The sequence below is a fragment of the Anastrepha obliqua genome, chromosome 5, assembly GCF_027943255.1.
Source record: "Anastrepha obliqua isolate idAnaObli1 chromosome 5, idAnaObli1_1.0, whole genome shotgun sequence".
Classification (NCBI taxonomy): domain Eukaryota; kingdom Metazoa; phylum Arthropoda; class Insecta; order Diptera; family Tephritidae; genus Anastrepha; species Anastrepha obliqua.
Genome location: NC_072896.1, coordinates 409,238 through 434,022, shown reverse-complemented (window position 1 = coordinate 434,022; position 24,785 = coordinate 409,238). Strand labels below are relative to the sequence as shown.

The 24,785-nt window shown below is 38.4% G+C and overlaps 1 protein-coding gene across 2 annotated transcripts; it reads left to right on the top strand.

Annotated features, from left to right (window-relative positions):
* Positions 1-9,984: 9,984 nt before the first annotated feature.
* On the top strand, positions 9,985-19,207 carry LOC129248114 (AF4/FMR2 family member lilli). 2 transcript variants are annotated; one of them, XM_054887551.1, is made up of 11 exons: positions 9,985-10,675; positions 10,739-11,226; positions 11,294-11,347; positions 11,604-12,210; positions 12,275-15,808; positions 15,875-16,170; positions 16,243-16,437; positions 16,557-16,643; positions 16,706-16,871; positions 16,953-17,103; positions 17,182-19,207. In XM_054887551.1, exons 1-11 carry the CDS (start codon positions 9,986-9,988, stop codon positions 17,460-17,462), a joined length of 6,549 nt encoding a protein of 2,182 aa, XP_054743526.1. In that variant the 5' UTR covers position 9,985; the 3' UTR covers positions 17,463-19,207. The 2 variants fall into 2 exon arrangements, with proteins under 2 accessions (XP_054743526.1, XP_054743525.1); XM_054887550.1 differs by having other exon boundaries at positions 15,872-16,170.
* Positions 19,208-24,785: the final 5,578 nt, after the last annotated feature.

Below are 24,785 nucleotides of genomic sequence, written 5' to 3'. Positions count from 1 at the left end.
CTTGTACAAGACAGTGGAATAACAACTACTGTCACACCATCAACTACAGAAATTACTCAACAAAAACAACAGCAGTGCAATCAGCGATGCCAGAAGCATTACGAAGTTGTAGATGTTGCAATGCATGAAGAACACGTACATAATTACAACTAAAGCAAAAAACTATGGCTAAAAAATATTACAAAACAGGATTAAAACACTGAGCACTGAATGTAAGAGTCCAGGCTGGCAATTATCATCTGCTGTCACGGTTGGCACATCTTAAAAAGTAACCAACCAGAATCCATAAAAAACCAATAAAAAACAATTTTTAAACCGTCACAATTAAACTCTAATTGACCGCTATACAAATGCCCGGATTTCAATGTCCGCTACTGTATATACATATGTATGTTTAATGAAATCAATCATAATTTGGAAATGTCTACTTACCTATTTATGTGTTTACCACATTGTGGTAATACAGTCCAGTGCGGCATAATGGCATAATGGCATAATTAAAATTCTAGGTAATTTCTAATGAAAAAAAAAACGATGATTGGAAACAGCTACTTAGTCTTGCAATAAATTCTATGACAAATTATACAATGCATACGGCGAGAACAAATCCGCTGAAAAAAGTTCCGTTATTTTTTCTTTTGTTCGTATGCATTGTCTCTCATAAAGTACTCAGTTCCGTGGCAAATTTCGGAGTAGGGAGCTAAGAAAGATTGCATTCCAGTGATTGCATTACTAAAATGCGGCAAAAGCGCTATTGAGATTTACGATCGTCTGAAGTGGCAGACAGAAACCAGTGCAGCCTTAAAAGCCGTTCGAGAAAGAATTTGCAGAAAGCATAAAATCATATTCAGGAGAATGAATGTATCCATGATCCATGTCAAGAGTAATTAAGCAAAACGACAAAATCTAAACTTCTCAAGAGGCAAAAAATGTTGTTCGAAGGGTTCAGCGTGGCTACCATTCAGCCTCCGTAGTGGTTTGGTAAATACGTTACATCTCTTCATTTCTACGGAAAAGGGGTTAAGACCGGGCAAAAGCGTACCAGGAGGATGTCTTAGAAGGCGTGATGAAGCAGTTGAGCAGTACTCTCTTTAATGAAGAGCGTTGGATCTTCCAGCAAGATTCCAAGCCAACAGTGGCTAAACATCAATATTTCTGCATTCATAGGCGCAGAAGATTATCCGTCTGGAAGCCCAGATCTAAACCCATTGAACTATAGTTTGTGGTCAGATTTCTGTGTCGAAGACCTCAAAAAAATTTGTAGAGTCTAAAATAATCCTTGGTTCGACCAGCAACTTCAATGGAAACCGTGCGTGCTGTAAGAGCTGAATGGCCTAATCGTTTGAAGGCTTGTATAAAAGAAAATGGCTTGTGAAAATTTAATATTTACATAAATGAAACTAACTTCATTAAAAAAATATTTTAATTTCATATCTATAACGGACTTAACTTCTAACAAAACTTATGGCAAAACTAAGTAATGTTGCGCTTCCACTACAGCTTACTTTTTAGTTTGCTGCCGCTAGCCTGTTTAAGCGCTACCAGCAGCCAAAACTCTTGTTAAATCCCACACAAATACATCCATCCTTCACAGCCTGTTTGTGTTGGATTTACACGCGTTTTAATATTACATGGTACCAAAGTGTTCATTAAGATGAGAAAACTTTTGTTATTGCATTATAATCGAAACATGCTTGCAGGTTTTCAGCTCGTCAATATCGGGCTGGCTGCCTGGGTCTAAAGTTTAGATATACATACACAAGAATGAGACAAACGAATTACAGTTTACACATAATTTCCAACAAATACGCAGTGGAAACAGTTGACGATTCTCTCAAACCCGAAATCTACAAACTTCGGGCTTATCTTTGGGGGTAACCTATCATATTATAACAGAAACAGTCTCTCATTATTCTCTGTATGCATTCTCAGTTTTGGAATTTAGTTTCCATTGCACCTATAGCTCTCTATATGTCTTAAGTTAAGTGGCGTAGGTGAACCAGGAATAGGTAAGGTAGATTGGCCTAAGTTATGTAAAATCATGTCAAAGCTCCCAGATTCCTAAGTTATGTATTTTACGTAAATTGAGAGCCGTGAGAGAATCCTGCTGCCATATATTTTTTTACAAATGGAAGCGTGTCAAAGCGAACATTAGCGATGCATAATCGTGGGTAACGAGACCTCTGACTCCTTAGCTAAGATGGGTAAGCAAATGGGTAACTACAACCCACAAGCGAGCTTGACGGGCTGAGAGAGGCTGCAGATGGACTGAACTGATGTTACCTGTCATATCTGATCGACTGTCGCAAACCGCTGGTAGGACTGATGATGGGTCACTTTCTGTTAGCGAAGCACATGGAAAGGTTGGGCATCTCAGACAGTGTACTCTGCCTAGCTTGTAAAGAGGAGGATGCGACGCGGACCACTTCCTGTGCGTCTGCCCCGCCTTCGCTCGAATCAGATTATCATTAGAGGTCTTTGGCACTGATGTGTTAAGAAGTGACCATCTTGGCTCCTTGGCAACGCAAGATCTACTCAGATTTCTTCGGAGATCGTGTAGATTTAAAAAAAAAATAAATAATTGGCGCGTACACTTCTGTTAGGTGTTTGGCCGAGCTCCTCCTCCTATTTGTGGTGTGCGTCTTGATGTTGTTCCACAAATGGAGGGACCTACAGTTTCAAGCCGACTCCGAACGGCAGAGGTTTGTCATTGCCTGCCGAGGGGCGACCGCTATTAGAAAAATGTTTTTCTTAATTTGGTGTTTTCATCATGTAGATTTAAAGAAAATTAAAAGAGAATGCAAGTGTAGAACAATGGACTTAATTATTGTCTGTGTACTGCACTGGCTAGTTGTCCCGACAAAAAAAAACAGCCCCTAAGTTTGAAGTCTAGCTGAAGTCTAAGTTTTGGCTAAAATAGCTCTTACGAATTATTGTGGGCGAGGCAGTTGGCTGCGAATCAGGAACATTTACAATTTCTCAAAATCAATAACAAATACATGCAAAACTCTTTATCTTGAAACCCCTGTCAAAATGTTTAGTTTTTATTACTTTAGCTTCTGATGCAACATCGAAGGAAATCACCCTCTTATTTTTATCTTTACTTTCATCCTACTCTCTGATTATGTTATAAAAGTTAGGAATTTTTCTTTAATTCATTTTTCTTCTCTTCTTTGGTCAATTTTTGGCGCTTTTGTATGAGCTTCTGCCTCTTTGCAGCCTCTCTTTCTTTTTTTCTTTCGGCGGCAGATTGTTTTTTTGCTTCCGCGTCTGATTTCTTCTGAGCTGCAGCTGCTTGCTCAGCGCGTAATGACTCTAGCATCACTGCATCTATGAGAAGTGCAGCTATACGTCGCTTCCGGCCTCGATTTGATGGTTTGCGCAGTGAGCTTTAGGAAACGGCCGAATGTCCTCAATTGGAATTAATAGGTCGAGATTCGATCGATCTGGCTCTTGATCGGCATTCGATAAAAATGGCTCTTGATGGGCATTCGATGGACCAGTCTCTTGATGAGCAATCGATGGACCAGCCTCTTGATCTGGTTCGTTCTCGTACGGACGATCAGTTACGAATGCTGGCGTGAAATCATCTTCCGAAAAAATGTCGCGATAAAATGGCCAAATGCCAGTTGATCTGAATCCAGCGATGATATTCATGCTGGAAGCACCTTTCAACAAGTGTTCAGCTACCAGTTCAGCTATTCGGTCGATGGTAATAGGAATGCCGGAATGATTTAACATCCACGCCTTGCAGGAATGGTCAAAATAAGTTTTGAGCGGCCCAAATACTCCTCTATCGAGAGGCTGCAAACGATGGCTGGTGTGCGGAAGTAGAGTTAATACTTTAATATTATTATTCTTATAAAAGTCTAATCCAGCAATTGTCATGTGAGATTCGTGGTTATCCATTATGAGCAAAGTTTTTTCAGCACTGGATCGAATCGCATAATTTTTGAAGTGCTTCGAACGGAATTTTAAATTGTTTAGAGGCTGATCGAACACTAGCGCCATCTCTGACTGCCGCGATTGCGTTTTTTACGTCCTCTTCACTTCGTTTCGGCGTTTTTCGCACATAATTACGCACCATTTTGCTGCAAAAACAATTAAAATTTATTTTATTCAATTAAAAGTAGTGACCTATAATGCCCCCAGACGGCTGACCTATACTGCCCCCAAGCACATGTTTTATGTTAGTGTCGATATTTTTTTAAAAAACAAAAATATCAAAAAACCAACACATTATTCATGTTCAGCATTATTTTCTACGTAAAATAAAACTCACCTGACAAATATTTACATACATTAAATGCACTGCACCGTAGGATAAAAAAATGCTATGTCGGAGAAAAGCTCACAAAAAACTAAACGACGCCAGAACTAGGATATCTAATCAATGGTGACGGCCGAAATGACAGTCGCGAACGTTGTTCCCCACCACGTATTCAATTCACATAAGACGAGTGATCTCTGCAAAAACAGTGCGACGAAAACCCCACCTACTTATTGTGCCCCCATACCTATCTTACCCCATTCTACTCTATTTGCTATTACTTTTTATATTGGTTTAGTTTAAACTAACTATTTGTTATTACTTTTTATATTGGTTTAGTTTAAACTAACTAATATCAATTTTTTAAATAAAGTCGCTTTGAAAATCACCCTTCGCATATGCAAATTAATTGGAGGAGTTGAGCTGTCAAACTAGAAATATGTAGGCACGAAGAATAAGAGATAAAAGAAAGCTAGCAAAATCCCAGTAAGCTTTATTGATATTAGACAGCGGCATGGTTCGTTTATTTATATTATATGTGTGGAATTTCTTATAACAAAATATATATGTATTTATGTTATATCAAATGAAGGGTGCTAAAATGATCCTCTTTTTAGCCATCGCGGAACAATTTATATTGGAAATTTAGATTGTAGTAACTATAAATTTTGGAGAATTTACCCGACAATCCGAGGCAGCCATATGTATGAAGTTGTGTTCCATCATTAACCGGAAGGATTGAACTTCAAAATAAAAAAACAGTTTGAAAAAATATTGAGTAGTTTCTTCTTTATAACATTTTTAATTCCGTAAAGTTATATGGCGGACTCTATATATACGAGTACATGAAATGGTTTTTGTTCGTTGGGCTTTTTGGTAACTTCACATTTTCTATGCCAAAATGCCATTTTCAAACGGCCATTTTCAAAGGGTCTGGAGATGCGTTAGTGTGTAGATAGCAGACTTTTCTTAAAGTTTGGAGGGCGGCTCTTTCTATTGTATGGGGGTTTTAGATGTCACACTCCCTGATCCTGCACTTCCGTCCACTATAACTAAACATTCCCCTTGCTGCCGCCTTATTTCTGGCAACTCGTCATTTTGTTTGCTGCCAAGCATTCCAAACGACTTCCCGAGTGCGCTTTCACATAAAATGAGAGAGTTGCACATCTAGTTATCCATGAGAATAACGTTCGCAGTGATTAAAGGTGCTGGCCCAATTCAGGCTGGCTTTGCCATAACAATCAGACGATTCGTTCAAGGAAAAAGGAAACAGAGATGTTAACCATATTGAATATTACATAAAACATTTTTGAATCATGATGTTCCTAGAAGCTGTGAAAAGATATTGCGAATTTGAATAGTACAAATATACAAGATAAAACATGAAAGCACAGGCAGACAACATAAATCTAAATTTTTACTGTTATGGTTGCGCCCGTCGATAATTCAGTGGTTTTGAACCTTTTTCTATTTTTATGCAACTGCTACTCTAATTACCTCTATTTGTAAGCATTTCTTTAGGTTTTCCCATTGTCGATAGCCTGTATTTTCAAGAGTTTCAATCCTTTGTAGTTTTAGCATTATCACTCGCCTACCTTTCAAATTTCGTACACTTGAATAATTTCGCAGGTAGCGCTCCGGCCGAGATTTGTTGTTGTTGTTGATGTAGCAGCATAAACATTCCCTATACATATACGGGGAATGCTGCTGAAGTAGCAGTCCTTGGCCGGATATAAATCCAGGTCGTTCCGGTTACGTAGAACCAAAGCGAAGAAGTAACGTTTTTATCTTAAACCAAATGAAATTAAATAAAAGACAATAGTGTTCAATTCCTCCTATCAAAAGCGCAGCAAATAGAGCTTCAAGCAAAGATCTCATTTGGTCTCATTTCATATATCATATTTCAGTACCCTTCTATTCATTTTTGACAATGGCAAAAATCAACCCGATTTTGAGCGAATTCTAACTTACAATTTATTGTACTAAAACTGAATGGGCTATATAAAACTGTGTTATTGGAAGTTTTCTAAAAACTCTGATTAAAAAGTTGAATATTTGATAATTTTTTGAAATTTGTGCTACTTCTCTGCTCGCTATCTCTGGGCTCTTCTCACTTGACGAAAAATTTGCAGGTGAAAAAAGCAACAAAGTTATTGTGCAAGATTCGCCGCTAGCGAGTGTGGTTATACCTCCAGGAAGATAGAATAAAAGGTTGCGTATTTCGCCGTGTCGTCGGAGCCTATGAATACACGAACCAAAGGAAAGGAAATTACTTGTTTGTGAAGCAATGGAAACAACCACATGTGTACAAGAAATTATACGCACACACTTTCTTGCTCCCGCGTCTTCCGCATAAAGGCATATATTTATTGATACTTTCACAATTTAACACGCGTCACTTCGTTTTCATTAGTTTGTTTAGTTTAAATCTCACAAATCACAACACTACTACTAAGCCTTTCACTGAATTTCTATGTAATTTCTCCTCCTCTTATTTGTTTTGTCCCTTTGCTTTGTATGGGTAAGGGACCCTACGTGAGGCTCTTCAAAATCGCCAAAAATAAAGTAACTGTGTAGTGTAGACTCCACCTTCCATACCCAATTCGCCTTGGTTATGCCTCATAACACTGGTATAACTTTCTGACAAACAAGTGTAATTTCTGGTAGCTCTTTTCCAGCACTACAAACATATGTTTATTTATACCAGTTGCTTCACCTATTTGTCACTTGTTAATGCTTGGAGAATCGAAGAGGCCTCAGGTAACTATAGCAAAATCCAACAATAGAAAATTTTCGCGATAAGCTCAGCTGTTGTGATTGATCGCGAGTAGACTACCTGCATTGTTTTCCTTATTTATGAGTGGGCATTGTGGGAAGGTGGTGGCACTTGGGCAACAACAACAGTCAGATGTATTTCGTTTTTATAAAAGTAAGTTTTAATGTTAACATTTTCATGAGAATGTAAACAAGACAATAAAGCAACAATCGCCAAATCAGCTGCTCTATTGCCATTACCTTTAATGAACTTGCAAATTGAAGCAGAATTACCGCCGAACACATACCAAAGGATTAACAGCAAATGACGTATATATGGAGTGAGCCATCTAAGGCTAGTTTTTTTGTCTTTTGTATTTTGTCTTTTGCTGGTCTTTGTCTTCCACTAACTAACTAACTTAGAAAGCAATTATCTAAATCGTGAAATATTTTTTGCACTTAAAGATTACGTTATATGTTTTGGGAATAGCTCTTTCGATAATTTAACGTAAAAATCTTTGACGCCCCTCAAGGTCAGGTAATTGTTGACGAGTCTGATTAGGGCGAATTCATACAAAGTGATATGAATTCTAAAACAACAACAATTTGGGGGCTATTGTCAAATTTCAGCTGAACGTAGAGGAGGGATGTAAGATACATATCAAGGCTTATCCCCACATATCTTGCGATTTGCTGGTTGAAATGTCAAAATGCTCTGCTTCTTTGTTGTTGCCTCATTTGTTTGTGTATATCCTCATTTTGACATTCGAACGAATTACAAAAAACAATATACATGGAAATGTTGAATTCAACTTGATATAAATACACATTCGTTGGATGAACCTCTCGTACGATTTTGTTCAGTGAGCGAGACCCTGGGCACGCCCTCCAGTGCAAACATGTGTTCCTTTAAAGTTAATTTTTTCCTTTCAGGCTGGTTCTTTTGTAATATTTTTCTTCACCTTTCGGCTGTGAACTAATAATCCGATTTAATCACTTTTTAGGTAAATTGTTATTTCAATGTCCCGCTTCATCAACTTATAAAGCAATTATTTGAATCGTGAACATTTTTTTGCACTTCAAGATTACTTGATATATTTTGGGAATAGCTGTTTCGATCATTTAAGGTAAAAATTTGCTGGCGAGCTATTTTTAGGCTAAAGCGAATCTATAGCACACCACCTTGTATGTGGTTGTCTTGTTGTTATTGAGATATACAGCCATGGACGGAGAAGTAGCGCACTTCCCCACATTGATGTTTTTACTGGATGTCCTAGTAAAACATTTATTTTTGCACGAATTTATTCTTTTATTTAGTGTTAGCAAAAAACAAAAAAAAACCAAAGTAAATAACAATATATACAATTACCTATAAGGAGTTCGAAATTGGAATTTATTGCATTTTGAACTGGGCACTGAAATAACGTAACTTTTATCGATCTGCGAGAAAAATACAAATTAGTTAAGTTCAAGTTGGTTAAGTTTGTTTATGAATTTCTTACCTGATTAGTACCTTCTACTCAAATATGAACAAGACGGTATCAATAAAACGGTCCGCGGATGACATATGGCAAAAATAGATTTTTTATTTTTTGGTAGGACTGTTATAAGCTTACATGGCAAATTTCAGCGTGATATGTCACATAGTTTGTTTTCTGTGCTACTGTAAACAAGTCAAGCTCGAGTGTGTTCTTCGAATTTAACGATGGAAATTCAAGTTGAACAAAGAATTTGTTTGAAATTTTGTTATTCCAACAAAATTTCGGCTTCAGACGCCTTAAAAATGTTGCAGACAACCTATGGGGACCCTGCTCTATCGCGTGCACGTGTTTTCCAGTGGTACAATTCGTTCAAACTTTCAAGATACCCCCACCACGATTTACGGTCTTTGTTGTGTATCGGGGATTGAACTCTTGATTATTTTCACGATGAACAAAAGTCCATCAATCAACGAATCATGTTGATTTTATTTTCGCCCGTAACAAGTATTATTTTTCAGATTTGTACGTCTTCGCTTCTATCGGCAATTGCGAAAGGCAAACGAGCCTTTATAAAGTTTTTTTTTTCGACAGTAACGGTTTTTGTTTTGCTAACACGCCCACATTTTTATTTTCACAAAGATGTATTCGCACAAGTCTGCTTGATCCATTCTATACCCCTCATTCCCATTCAGGTTATATTCCTCATTTATTACCAGCGCTGTCGCTCGAGAGGCCTCAAAAGTGTCACGTTCACTTTTCTTAACGATGACCTTGTCCTGCTAAATTCTACTCTTTCTAACAAATCCGTATATTTTAAAGCAACATCTACAGCTACGGTTTAAGAATACACCTTAAAATTAACTATTGTTACGACACACACCAGAAAGTGGGGGAGGAGCTCGGCCGAATGCCCAACAACAAATTTACGCAAGATTACTGTATTTGTTTCGAGAATAGCTTGTCCGATCACTGAAGGTGAAAGTTTTTGTCGCCACTCAAGGTCAGTTAATTGTATACTAAGGCAGGTCTATAGCAAACCACTTTGCGTGAAAGAGAAGGAATGAACATACCAATACTCTTCCTTTGAAAAGCAGGCACCAATCACATCCTTGTATAAATGTTTGACGGCGAACTCATAAATTCGCCTTGGTATATATCCTGAGCCAAGGCTAATTTACCTTCAGTAGTTCCGTGAAGTGCTTACATTACGTATGTTATGATACTTGTCAAAGTGTGTGTTGTGTTTTAAAATGATGTTTATGTACGTATTTTATTGGTTTTTTTATATCACGCAATTTAGTTAGCACATTTTTACGAAATCAACATGAGTATTTTTCTAAATATATGAAGAATTAAAATAATGCGATTTAATTTGATAAGTGCCAAGAAAAAAGCATAAATACTTATATTCCTCTGTAATTTATTTGTATTCTTTGTTTGGTTCTATTTCCGGGTTACTTCATCATTCACTACATACAGTATGGAAGATTTCGAACGCCGACAACAGAGGGAACGTGAGAAACATAAGCGTCAGCAAGTGCAAAGTGTCGGTCGTGAGTATGCCCTCTTCCCCGAACCGCGTCGTGTGAATCCCTCTGAGGTTGACGACGATATCAGCGCCAAACTGGGCGATCACTCCAAAGCCATTGAGTTTATGAATACGGACGCTGTCGGTGTACAGCCGTCCTCCAACAATGCCTTGCTCTCCAGTCATATACAAACAAGTGCCTCCTCTTTAGCTGGCGGCAATGGTGTCAACAGCGCCTCTATGCCTGCCAACGCGTCGTCTTCGTCTCAGCGATTATTGGCCGGCCCACCTGGTTCTCAACCGCCCCAGCAGTCATCGCAACAAACACATCACTACCAACAGCAATTGCGCCAACTCCCGTATCTAAAGCAGGCTGACAATAAGCCACCGTACAATGGACGCGGGGGCTATCCTGGCCAACCGGTGAAAAATGATTTTCGTTCCAGTAGTGGTATGGCGCCGCCGAAGGGCCCACCACCAACTTCGACAATAACAACTGCCGTCGGCAGCGGAAATAACAATTGTAGCAGCAGTAGCTCAGGTGCAACGACGTCCTTGCCACCACCGCCTCCGAATGGGTACTTGGGTCCGCCCAAATCGACAGCACCATTACACAATGGCTGCTTCTCTAAACCTTTACCGGTGAGTTTGTGCTTTATTTGATTAGAAAGTAAAATCTTACTAATTTATGTTTTTTCCTTGAAGCCTTCTATAAACGATATCTTCACCAAAGTGGATCAGCAGTTTCGCGCTCCTGAACAAATTACAAAAATTGCCGCCACACCACGCACTACCATTGGTGAATATAATTTGAATGGGCCGAATCGGCATAAATACTCTGTTGGGCCGATACAGCCCATTTTGGGCTCTCCACCATCTGGAGCAGAATTGTTGCAGAGCGCGGTACCGCCACCTATAACACCAATCTCAGCTCTGCCTGCAACGCCAAACCCACAGGCTATTTCAGGCGCCATGGCTATAACGCCCATTGATAATAGCGGCACGTCTACAGCGTTGCCTACTGTTATGAAAACGACGGTAGCGGCTGTAACGACGGCGGTACCAACACTCAGCGCGTTAAATGCACCGCCGGTTACGTCAGCTGTCAGACCAGTATTGTCAATGCCTAAGGAGCCTTTGAAACCGCTACTGGCGGAAAAAATTGGGCCAACTTTGGAGAAGCAGAACTCCACGTAAGTGAAAGAAGTGGAATGTGATTGAATGGGAAATAAAAATAATAAAATATTGATGTTTTCTTAGTTTGGAAAATGACTTGGAGCTTTCAGAATCAGATGACGATCGCAAGAAGCAAAGGTAAGTTCATATAAAGCCAGAAGGCCGAAACTTAAAAATGAAAATAATTATAAAATCGTGTTGCATAACTATGTAAATGATAATAAAAACATACCCACAGTGTTTGAATAGAAATTCTATGGAAATTTAAAAACACTCAATACTGCTTTCGATATTTTACTAAAAATTGTTATGCACGGCGGTGAAATGAATTGTACTTGATGTTTTTGTTATTGTGTGTCATTAAACTGTAACATTTTTTCGTACTTGTTCACAGTGGCTCGTTACATAATTCAAGTGATAGCTCACCCTCAGATTCCAGTGAGTCTGGCAGCGAGGAGTCGTCAAAAAGTGAACAACAACCTACACAAATGTTGCATCAGCAACAATCTACAGCACAACAGCAAAATTTGCACGCACATCACTCATTCCAAAATCAGCAACATGGGCAGCAGCAGCAACAGCTACTGCCACAACCAACACAATCCGTCGTACGTTCAGGAGTGAGTAAATCCGTTAATGATAAATCAAAGGTGATGGAACCACTTGTCGGCAGTCGCTCAAGCATTTATCTCAGCAGCAATGTTCTGGGCTCAGCAGGCTCTTCCAGTTCGGGCCCCAGCTCCACCTCATCCTCCTCCAATAAGACGCCATCACCTTCTGATTCGAGTAAATGGCACTTACGCCGGTACTTCGGTAAAAAGTCCACACAAACACAGAACGAAACCCCATCACTGCTGAATTCGCTAGTCGTTAATTCGATTAATGTGAGCATGGATGAACCTACTTTGCTACCTGGTGGTGCACAAATAATACCAGAAGCCACGCAGCCGCAACCTAATCCAGCGATCGTAAAGCATGAAACAGCCAACTATGGAACAACGGTGATTTAAGTAGTAATTTTTAGCTAATACTCTATATATAACGGTTTTCTGTTTCCCTTTTTAGCAAAAAAAAATTTTAGTACGAAGTGACGACGACGATGAGGAGATTGGTGGTGTGCGAAGAAGTTGCGATGCGCGTACCGCTTCAACAAATGCTAATACCGCGAAATCGAGTGTATGTGGTGGCGTGCCAGCATTGTTAAATGAAATCAAAAAGGAATCCGATGTGCTTTATCCTAGCTCCTTATTGAAGGCTAGCTCCGCAGGCAGCGCGCAGACTCACGCACATGCCGCATCTCAACAACAGCAATCACAGGTGCCGTTACTTAACGCTGCCGAGTTCGTTGCAATACCAACGAGTCAAATAAAACACGAAGCACCCGGCTTGTCGACAGCATCCACGACAACAACAACTGTTGCGCCAATGTCCCTTGCCGGTGGTACTACTACAGTCACACCTTACAACACGTCATGTGCTAATGCTAGTGGGAGTGGGAATGGGCGAAGGCGTACTCCCTCTGCCTCACCGCATGTGCGCAATAGTGTTACAACCGGCACAAAGGCTGGAGAATTTGGGCGTGTTACTCAATTGTCGGCGCCTTCCAGCGATGGGCCAAGCAGTGGAGACGAAGACGACATAACATCTGTAAGGCCAACCGTGCCAACGCTAGGCCCAGGTGGCACATTGAAGATACCTGGTGTACCCGCCGCAATCACCGCTTTACCGCCTTCGCCACCGCAACCATTGGTGCCAGCGCCTACACTTCGAAACTCAATAACAGTGGTGCCAATTGATCCACTCCCGACGACAGCGCCAACACGCAGACGAAAAAAGCCCCGAAACTTAGTACCCATAGTTACGACGCATCTAGATACAAGTGACGAAGAAGACATGGCACCGGCGAAGGCTGCTTTTAAAAGTGGTGGTGTTACAGTTAGTCCGGCAGCGCTGCGAGCAGCAGCTGGTCCAGGCGGAAAATTGTATGCAGAATCAACACCGCCAGTCGCGGCAAAAAAAGGTCCAGGCCGGCCACGTAAAACGGCAAGTAGCGGAACAGCCAGTAATACAACTACAACTGTCACCGTTGCAAAAGGACCGACACTGACGGCGAAGAAGGATGTGGCGAATAGTGGTGCTGTAGCAGCCAAGAAGCCGACTGCAAGAAGGAAAGGTTCGAAGCAGAACTTGAATTCGGCTGCGACGACATCGACGGCGAAAATAGCAACACAATCACAACAACCAGTCGTTTCAGCACTAACACGCGCTCCAAGCATTGATTCCTCCTCTGGCTCTTCTACGACCTATTCTACGTCCAGCTCTTCGTCTTCTGATACAGAAGGCTCGTCATCCGATGATGAGGACGAAGAAGCGGTTGCGAGCGCTACATCGACCAAACGCAATCCAACGGCGCGCCCAACAGCGGCAGCAGCAGTAACTGCGGCAACGGCAGCGGCGTCCGTCGGCACTAGTCGAATTATAGTGCAATTGAATAAACGTAAATCCTCCCGTGACGATGCGCTACCTACAACAGCTACGACAGCAACAGCCAGTGGTGTATCAAAATCGTCAAACAATGGAAAGCGAAGACGAACAACACCACAGTTTGAAGATGCCGACAGCGATGATGACTCGTCGGAATCCGGCTCTGGTTCGGATGAAAGCTCTGTCAGCAACTTTATCACAGCGAACGCCAATACAAATGTGGTTGCACCGATAGGAGCTGGCAGTGCCAGTGGCGGCAGTTCACATCGATCACAGAATTTGCAATCACCATACAAAGTGCCGATTTCAACGGCGCCTGTGTCTAGTTCTTCGTCAAGCTCGAGTAACGGGTCATCTTCGTCCTCGAGCAGCAGCAGCGGGGGTGAACACTCTGATAGAGAACGTAGCGCAGCATCCAACAACCGTGTTAAGGGCAAAAATGTGAAAACGGGCGCTAAGGGCGCAACGTGCCCCAGCACCGTTTCTAGCAGTGCACGACTACGTCGTGATAAGCCAAAGGCGAGTGACAAAAATAAAAATGTAACTCTCACGCGCATTTTCAATCCGAAGGAAGGTGGTGCGAAGAAGCAGGGTCAGGTGTTGGTCATCGATCAGTCGAGTGGTGAGCTGAGTGGTGAGCAGCAACAACAAAAATTAATATCACCTAATGCGGCCGGATATAGAACGACGGCGGCTGCAGTATCAGCATCATCAGCCACCCAAGATAATCTCTCGGCAGTGGCCGCTACATCGCAATCACCACGACTCACACCGGGTCACATGAAATCGCCACGAGCTTTGCCACATCTAGCGGCGGCACATCGTACACCTGACCGTAGTAGTCGTAGCAGTGCAGAACGTAAAGTCCAACAACAGCGTATCAAGACGCCATCATGTACACCAACACGCACTCCTCCGTCAACGCGAACGCCTACACCGACACCGTCACCAGCAGGTCTACTGTCGGCACCCACTGCCTCTCCAATGCGTACTGCAGCAACCATGGCGTCGAATATTCCATCCCTTATCTGTAAAGTGGATTTATCCCGATTGTATCGCATTTTGCCAGAATGGCGTGCAAATACTTATCGACTTTCTAACGCAGGCGCTAGTACGTCTGCTATGCCTCGTTGTGCGCAACACGAGGCAATATTGAACGCTGATCTGCAAGCAACAACTGTCCGCCTTGCAGCTGGTGGCAACGGCAGTGCCACACCACACACTACCGATATCCGAACCCCAACAACACCCCACGCACCGCCCGATCGAGAGCTGTATCGTTCAAGGGAAAGTCTGGCTGGAGTTGGTGTTGGTGGGAGCGGGAGCGGGAGCGGAGGCAAACAGAGACTGAACACAGTGCATTCAAATGGGCGATTGAGCAGTCGCGGTGGCGGCAGCGGCGACACAACTCCCAAAGAGCATCCCCAACTCACACCAAATGGTTACACATCAGCGACGGCTACATCAGCAGTACTTACAGGCAATAACTCACCGCCAACTAAGCAACTGAAACATGAGCAATTGATCAAGCATGAACCAGACGCCGAGCTTGAGAGTGCATCTATGGTACCTCTCAACAAAGCTGACCCCTACTGCAGCGAAACTAAGTTTAAAACAACCGGCTCAGTTAAGCAAGAAGTACTGCTGCTTAAACAGGACTTCAAGCCTGGGCTGCCCCCGCCAAAAGACTATGTGGTTGGCGAGAAACAAGATCACAATGAAGAGGGGCGCAGTGCTTCGCCTACATCACACAATCTGCGAGTAAGCGGCATGACAGAGACAAAGTCCCAACGGCGCAAGCGTAGCGCCAGTTCCAGTCCGTATAAAGAGAAGAAGCGGAAAAAAGAGAGAACAGACAAATATGCCAAAGATAGTAAAGGGGTAAAAGAGGGAAAAGAGGGGAAAGAAAGTAGCGTGTTCACAACTTCAGCCACGATGGCAGCATCGGGGAATGAGAAGGAAAAGGACGTTGACAAACTATTAACCGCTGTTGGTACTATAGAACGTGATATTGAAAATGGCGCCATCAACTGTTTTGGGGGTGCTAACGATACAAGTAATCGTGCGGCTGCTTTAATTTCTCCACAAGACATCACCAACAATGGACAAATGGAGGTATATGTGCCTAAACGTCTAACTGTTATATATGTATTAAAGAGTATTTTTGTTTGAATTTAGAAGGACCATCAGCTCATAGAGAATCGGCAATTGCCTCACACGAATCACGACCGATTACTCGTGGAACGTCAATTGGGCCAGCAGCACCAGCTTGCCAGTGCCACCGCACCGAACTCCTCACACAGCCCTGCGCATTTACCAACAACTGGCAATCATTTAATTACGCCGCCGATCGCGGAGACGATCTCCGGCAACGCGCTGCCTTCGGGAAGTGGAGCTGCGCCCTCGGCACCGCCGCCGCAACTCATATATCGCTCATTCTTTGAACGAGACGATAACAGAATCCGTGATAACATTAGGTGAACTATTTTAATATAAGAATATTTTGAACTGTTATAAGGGCTAATTGTTCTTTATTTTTTGTACCTTAGCGAAAACTCTAAATTTCTGCAGGAAGCCGTCCAACGCAAACATGCAGCAGATAAGGAGCAAAATCTATTCAACCAGGTGTCACTGTATTTGGAAGCGGTTATATATTTTCTCCTCTCCAGTGCTGGGTTGGAGGAGCATCGCAACTCCGAAGAATCCAGCTGGGTGATGTACAAGGATACGCTAAACTTAATTAAGTGAGTAAAGTGTGCGATTTCTAAGCAGCTCATACGTACATAAATATTGCGATATTAAAAAAAGATTTTATTTCTTAAACTCTCCTCGTTTAATAAAATGTATCTAATTTATATTTCAGATTTATCTCGTCAAAGATAAAGCATTTGCAAGTGGCCTCATCTAATAATGAAGTGCCCGAACCTCACAATAAAGTCGCGATCTTGAGGTGAGTGGTTAAAATTATAATAAACCGTAGCTTTTTATATTTTAGTTTATTTTCGTTTTTAGTCTACGTTGTCAGTCGTTAATCTCGCTTAAACTCTACAAAATGAAACGCCAGTATTGTCGCAGCATAATAAATCATTGCATTGAATTATTAAAGAGTAGTCGCTTGGAAATACTCAATGGGAATACACCTTCGTCAAACTCGCCATCGAACTCAGTCTGCTCACAGGTAGGGCATAAAAAACATAAATTAAATGGAGATGTGTGAATGTGATGTATGGAATACATTTCTATCTTAATTGGTTTTTAGGGCTCTGACTCAAATACACCTCCAGGACGTATTGGGCGCCTAGATGTGCATACAACGCTCAGCCAACAAAATTTATATTTCAACTTTTTAGCCAATTGCCATGATTTGTGGGATCAGGCGGACCGCCTTGTTCGGCAGGGAAATCACACAGGTTCGTTGTAAATATTCTTGGCTTTCGATCAAGGATTCCCACATTTTTAACACAACGCATTTTTAATTAATTTCGCAGATTTCTTCATTGCATTGGATCACGAGAATGGTCCTCTGACGCTGCACAGTTCTATGTATGACTTGTTTCGATATGTTCAGTCTGGCCTTAAGAAGCTGAAAAGCGCCAATACGATCGCCACCACGACAGCAACAGATACACCATGTGGCAGTAGCGGTAGCGGACCTGCTCCGGGCACTGCCCCTGTTTCTGCTGCTACCAGCACAGCCACATTGGCCAATAGCAACATCACCAATACTAATAACAAATGCAATTCGAACATGTCAAAATTGCACCAGTAGTGTAACAATTTTCGGCGGCTTTGCGTTTATGGACCCACACTTTGTTGGTGTTCAAGTGTTGCTCTTTTTGTTACACTGACTGCCCTGACAAATCCGCCAACGTCGCAGAGGGCTGCATTCGCTGTTGCATTTCTTCAATCGTTATAGCTTAGAAAGTAAAGAGAATTTCATTAAAAAAAAAAAAAAAAAAAAAACTATATATATACTATATATAAACTATGTATATATATATACAAAAACAAGCCCATAATCCAGTGCAAGTGTGTGTGCTTGAGATTGTTAGTAGGCGGCACATTTACTATTTTTTATAACTTCTACTAGCATGAGAGTTACTATTTGAAAAATCGTTGGACGAGAATGTATCAAGCAATTGTTTGCTAGTTGTTATAGAAAAACAAGTGTTACAGTTTATATTAATATTAATATTACCATTATTTCTATTACGTTTTTACTAATAATGTTTAATTGAAATTTATATACGTAACACATAAATTTAACAACTGAAAATATACTTTATAAACAATAATTGCGAGAATTACGTAAACTTGTGAAATAAGTGAATTAGAAGACGCGAATGTATTTGTTTTTTAATTAGTTGCAAAGGAGAAGGATAAAATGTTTATTTGTTTTATTTTTCACGATTTTTCGCTTCTAAAAGCACAAAACTTTGTAAAAGAATAGGAAAAAAGAAGAGCAAACTCCTTGTTTTTAGAAGCATAAATTTTGTATATAATTTGCATATAAAATGCAGCAAGAAATATTTTAATGCTTTTTTATTATTAAATAATATTATTTAAATTTATTTATATAAAATCAATCATTGGGGTAAAAATAATAAAAGCGGGCGCGCTGATATAAAAAATTATTGCTAAAATGTAAATATCGATAAAATTATTATTTCGCTTCCGCAGGCACACACATGAACCACTACGAAGCATACACTAAACTTAGCCAGTTACTACGAGGAGTACTCGATTTTAGTTGAATTCTAGTACATTATTATTGAGTTCAAGTCGACTTTGTCGAAAAAGGAACTTAGCTAGTGAACTTTGTCTAACCCCTCGTGTTCCACCAAGAGATGTAAGAAAATGTTGAAAACTTAATTTACTGTTACTGTTCCAAAGCTGAAGTATCACATCGCAATTTTATTCATATATAGCGTCGTTAAGTTTTACAAAAAAAGAAGGAAGCAAATTCTTAGTAATTTTTGAAATTTTCTTGAAATAATCCAAATACTCGTAATAAATATATAATTTTTGGCTTTCGTATCCACTGCTTTTACTTTGTATTAATGTTTAAAGGCATTTTAGCTGTTTTGTTGGCACTCACTACTACATATATATATATATACATATGTATATGTGTATGTAAGAACATTATATTTATTATATGATTATTATTTTTCCTATAATTTATAGGCAACTTAGTTAATTGTTTAAGGACCTTTGAACTAAATTATTTTTTTAAATAAAATTATATTCGTTTTCTGCTTGTATTCAGTGCTATTTCGTCACAACTTCACTTGGTGCAAAATGACTGCTCTGTAAAAAGGCAAGGCACACTTTAAAAGGTTTCAAAATTTACAATTCTTCGCTAGTACACATTTCCACTTAGAGAATAAGGGGGTCACCGTAGTCAAGTGCGGTTGTGCGAGACTACCATTCGGGCTGGTCCGCATTCGATACCAACTGTGAAACATTTTCTTTTTTTTGATAACGGTCGCCCTCAACAGGCAATATAAAACGTCTAAAGATTCATATTAAAACCCTTGACATACGGAGTCGGCATACAACCACAGCGCCGTTTGTCTGTAGAACAAGATGATCGCGTGCTCAACCGTTTCAGTAGAAGACCGGCCATAAGCCCAACAAGCACCATACCTCATATATATTATAGATATAATTAAATATTCCTTTTGACGCTTTATTTTTACTAAACTGATATTTGGTCCCAGTATACAAGCTGATGTTACCGGAGTCCTTTTCGCATTTTGTAATTTTTTTATATTCAGATTTTTGTTTCTTGCGTTTCTCTTGTTCTTTTTGTAAAATACTTCCAAATAGTAAAGGGGTACAATTAACTTACAATTAATATAGTTTAAAATAAGAACGACGTAAAAAATGTTAAATTATTTGTATACATAAGAAGTGTGAGCATATTAGAAGCGTGCGAAGCCGCCACAGCAATAATTAATGTGTATTATCATTAAAAAACAACCTAACCTAGGGGCAGCAACTACAATGCATGAAATAAAAATACCAAAACAATTTTACATATTTTAATTTCATTTTGTGTTTTATTTTAATTTTTTTAATTCTGTATGGATTGTTTGCGGCACTTCAGATGTCTGGAGAGAAAGTCAGGAGAAACCATATTTCAGGGTTGATGTTAGCAAGTCGTTTTACTAATCGATTTATCCAAAATTTTCTATCGTTATTTATTATTTAAGTTGTTCTTCTTATAAATTTAGGTTGAGTACGTAAATTCTGTACTTTATGCAGTCTTTCCACATTTGAAAATATTTCGGAACTAATAGTTTATAAACCTGGCTACCTCCACACTATAATTTTTTGTTATAGCAACCGGGTAACTGGTAAGGAGAATTCATATAAGGTGAAAGCAGTAGAAAAGTTGGTGCTGTCAAAAATCGGCATCATACAAATTTTGCTTCATTCTTTTCTTTGTCAATAGTAAATTTTCGTCAATATCGAAACTGCAAAGAAAATATTTATGGAGAAATCCATTTAACTTTATTTAAATATTCACCTTCCCCCTCTATGCAATATAAGTGATGAATAAGAGAAAATAATCAACTTAACATTTGCAGCAGGGTGGATCAGGGTGGTCTGCAATACTGCCGCTTTTATTACGTGCCTCGAAGTTCAAAGTTATCTGTTTTTTGTGTGTTTGTTTGCATTCTGATTGAAATTTTGGCATTCAAACCACCAAATTGTAAAAACAAAATGCATGCCAATATGAATACATGACTTGTAACAGGGTTTTGGATGCAAGGCTGAGGGAGAACTAAAATAAAAAGACTTGAAGGAAAGCGATTTTGAGAAATGTGGCAATAAACCGATCCTGAAGTTCTTTTTTCTCTTAAAAATAATGAGTTACAGAAAAATCAGAAAGATGTAAACTAATTTTTTCACAAAAGTTTTAATTTCTATTTGATTTCCCGCTATTATACATATATTAGAAAAACAAAAAGAAAGCCACATCATCAAGAAATGAAGAAATGAAAAAATCTTTGCGAGCATCGAAACAAGTAAGAAGTACCTCAAGGGCAGAAGAAATATAATGACAAAAGCGTAAATTCAATAAAATCAGGATGAGTTTTGAAGAATTTTGCACAGCTAGCATGGCATGAAGTAAATAATAGGCCAAAGGAAGTACTGAGAATAAAGTAAATGTAATGAACCAAAAAAAGAAATGCAACCAAATGAATTTAAAGAAAAATATAAAATATATTTTTAATATGCATATGTGTTGGACATAATATGATAATAAAAAGGCAAGTTTGGTTTGTGCCGTAAAATAATTCATTACATTTATAATAGATCAAAAACGAACAGCAAAAACTTGGGCAAACTTGCGGAAAGAATATTATCTCAACTTGATTAGCGAAAGGTATTCTTCTGTAAAAAAATATATTTTTCGTAATATTGTTTGTGGATGAAGTCGAGAATTCATGACAATTTTACAATTGAAATAGAAAAGCAAACGAAAATTCATGCGAGTAGGAAATAGTCGTGAAAGGGAATCCAAAGCAAAGCAAAGCAAAGTGAAAGTAAGTAACAACGTTTAATTAGCAAAACTTTACTTTAAACTTAGTGAATAATTCAATAGAATAAGCAATTATGTAAGTTACAACAACAACAACTCAAAAATATTCTTATGCAGCGTAGAAAATAGTGAAAGAAACACGAGCAAATTTTAATCAAATAAATTCTGCTCAACAAAGTAGAAAAACAAACAAACATGAATAAATGTATTTCTTTTTCCCACTGATTTGGCTACTGGCGGACGACTTCGACAGAATTTGGAGGACCAAGTTTTGAAGTTCAGAAGTAAAAGAAGAAAAAAGTCATATTTTCCGTCTCATTTTGACGTTTTGATTATGCGAGATCATTTTAATTCATGCTTTCGATATAGATAAATTGGACGGAATTGGGGATTCAGGGTCTGTCTATCGAAAATGACAAAATGTGCAAATCAAGAGAAGAATAGTGCGAATTCCTGCATATGGGTATGGCAGATACTCCTATGAGAAAAAGTGAGTTTTCCTTTTCGTGATAGAACAAAAATTCAAATAAAACAAATTTAAATTTGAAAGTCATTTAAAACTCTTCTTCAAATATCTGAAATAATGTAATTATTAGTTCAACGCCCATTTTTACGCCATACCACTCAGTTAATACACCACTGTAAATTGTATATAAAAGATATGATTAGTCTTTTGCTCGTACCATATAACTAACATTTCATTTCGTGAAACGAAATAAGTGAAACACCAACTATTTATTTATATCTTTTTGAAACGCAGTGTTGCCAGACAAGTATTATACTATTAAAACCTCTTTTAATTGTTGTCTGCGCATGAGATACCCTGCCTCATAGACGCCGGGTTAATCATAAAAGAGGATCAGAGACAAACGGGCGTATAACAATATGAACATGAACAGGAAACCCCTTAGTCGTATTTAAAGCATTAAGCAAATCATTCTAAACCAATCTTTAACAAGCAACAGAAAGAACAACAAGTTAATGTAAGCAAAAGTAGTTTTATATATAAAGATATTTAAGAATATTCTAAAGTGCATACATACATACATTTAAATGGCAAGTCTTAAGGGAATAGATATAGAGTAAAATCGAAATTAGTAAATTAAGAACCAAACAGCGGCATTTGCAAGTACATATGTAAAGCATCAACAAAATGAGTATTTATTAAGTCACCCCGTTGAAATTTTGCAAACATCATACCAAACAAGTCAAAAAATGAAAGCGAAGCGATCCATTGGAACAATTACTTCACTGTATCATAAGCAAATTAATATAAATATACTTATATACTTAACATAGCGTTAGTGATGAATAACAAACTATATTTTTTGATAAACAAACAAATATCCAATGAGATGTAACATACAAAAAATATTCAATTATTAAATAATATTTTTTCAGTGCTGAATGTGAAGATATAATTTTCTTTGAGTAGTACATTAGTTTATAAGTTGAAAGTTAAAAAACATATGCATATTAATGCGTCAAAATTGTGGCTGAAAAGCTTCTTAGGATAGTTGTATACTAATTAAATGAAATATTTTTTATTATCACGTTGCATTTGTAAAGTTTTGTTTTAACTGAATTAACTTATTAAATATAATTAGAAACCGAAATTGCAATTGTCAAAACTAACATTTAATGATAATTATAAAATGCATTATAAAGTACATATTGCAATAATTAAATAATTATATGAATGATTAGTATCAAAATTGTTCGTAAGTAAATCGTATATTTTGTACAAATATAAAATCAACCAACCATGCAAACAGCGGAAAAAAATCAACAAACTACTCATGCAGTTATACATACTATTATATACAAAATATTGAAAATAATTATTATTGTATTGTATATTATTACTATTATTATTAAATAAATACTATTACCTATTATTATTTAAGTTTGTAAAATCTTTGAATTGTAAGAAAAATTGGATATGTTGGAATAATGAAAACAAACATTAAATTAGCATGCAACAACATCAATATGAGCATTCGTTCAATGCAGCTGTAGTTGATAAATCAAAAAATGGCAACTAATAAATACAAAATATTGAAATATTGAATAGAGTAAACAAAACACGAAGGGAAGCAAGGAAGCAAACTTCAACTCTTATAAATTTCAATAAAAAATTGAAAAGTTATTTAAAAACAGCAATTTTTTCAATTAACTGGTTTAAATATTTTCTCACAAAAGTCTGTTGAATCTGTTTTCTCTATTTGTTGTAATATAGTCATATCCTAAATGATGCAAAGGATACAATCATAAAAGCCCCTAACTCTTCGTACCTGAATTTTGCAATAATAATCCTTTACTTACGTGAAAACAATGCCCAACATTAAACACTGAATTCACTCGTGCAAGTAGATGATCGCATTATCATAGAAAAATTCGAAGATGGCATGCAAATGCTTGTGGGAAGTGCAAGTTCACGTCAAAAATATTTGGAACCTGAAGGTGTGAAATTTACTTACTTTATATACCACAGCAGTTTGAAAACATGAGTTCATGGTAAAGAATTGCAAATGTATCGAACATTTTAGACCTTCCCTTGCACGTGTGGCTCGGGAGTAGTGAGTAAATATTTATAAGTTCATAAAGTTTTATTCTGAAGTGCCCTGTTTCGAACACAAGAAAGATGTGGTTGGCAACGCGATTCGCTGTCACGAAATATACAGTGTAAGTTGGCAGCACATGGTGAAAAATACGTTATACGGTCATAAAATCACCCACACAATTAATCAAATTCTGTTGAATTATTATATAACTTAGGCGCGAAAAGTCCTAAATAATTTGCTGACATTTCTAAAATTCAATAAAAGTTAAAGTATAGTGTCTGCAAGCAAAGGGAGTGGCGTAGCTATGAACTGAAAGGCAGTAAGTAGATATGTAAGTAAAATAATTTCAAGTTTTTCTAAAATTTTCAAATGTGTATGAATATTTTTTTCTTTTACAGATAATTGTTGTGGTTTCGAGAAATATGAATGCAAAATGAGCTATCTTTGAACAACTAAACTATACCTTACAACCGATAGGGCGTGTATTTCATCGCTGCCAGCAGTGACTGATTTTTGGCAAATTCAGAGTCAACAGCGTTTGCCAACTGTGCATTTTACGGATGCAGCAACAGTCGATCAACAGTGAAATTCATTGTAAAAACCTTTTATGTTGCAATCATCACTTGAACTTTAAACAAACGCAGCACCGTTGCATCAATACCCTTGATATAATTACAAGATAAATTTCAAGAATCCCTTCGTACATCCGTTAAATTTGCAATTACCTGAAATACGACTCCATCCAGCACCGTTTGTTTTTTCCTTGGTTTTTAATACATACACTGTGCGACCAACATGGTCACATGTTCAACTGGACAATTGCATTTGTACGTAAATTCATGTGATTTTGTCGATGCAGGATATCCCCACTCCTTTGCAAAACTATATCCTGTGTTGAGCAAATTTCCAACAAATCTATAAAATATTTAATCGCATTATTGCATGGATTGGTAGAATTATCAAACGACAATAT

Coding starts and splice junctions, on each gene's coding strand:
- LOC129248114 (XM_054887550.1), top strand. CDS start 9,986: ATGGAAGATTTCGAACGCCGACAACAGAGGGAACGTGAGAAACATAAG. Junction 16,872..16,952: donor CGAACTCAGTCTGCTCACAG/GTAGGGCATAAA, acceptor ATTGGTTTTTAG/GGCTCTGACTCAAATACACC. Junction 17,104..17,181: donor TCGGCAGGGAAATCACACAG/GTTCGTTGTAAA, acceptor TTAATTTCGCAG/ATTTCTTCATTGCATTGGAT.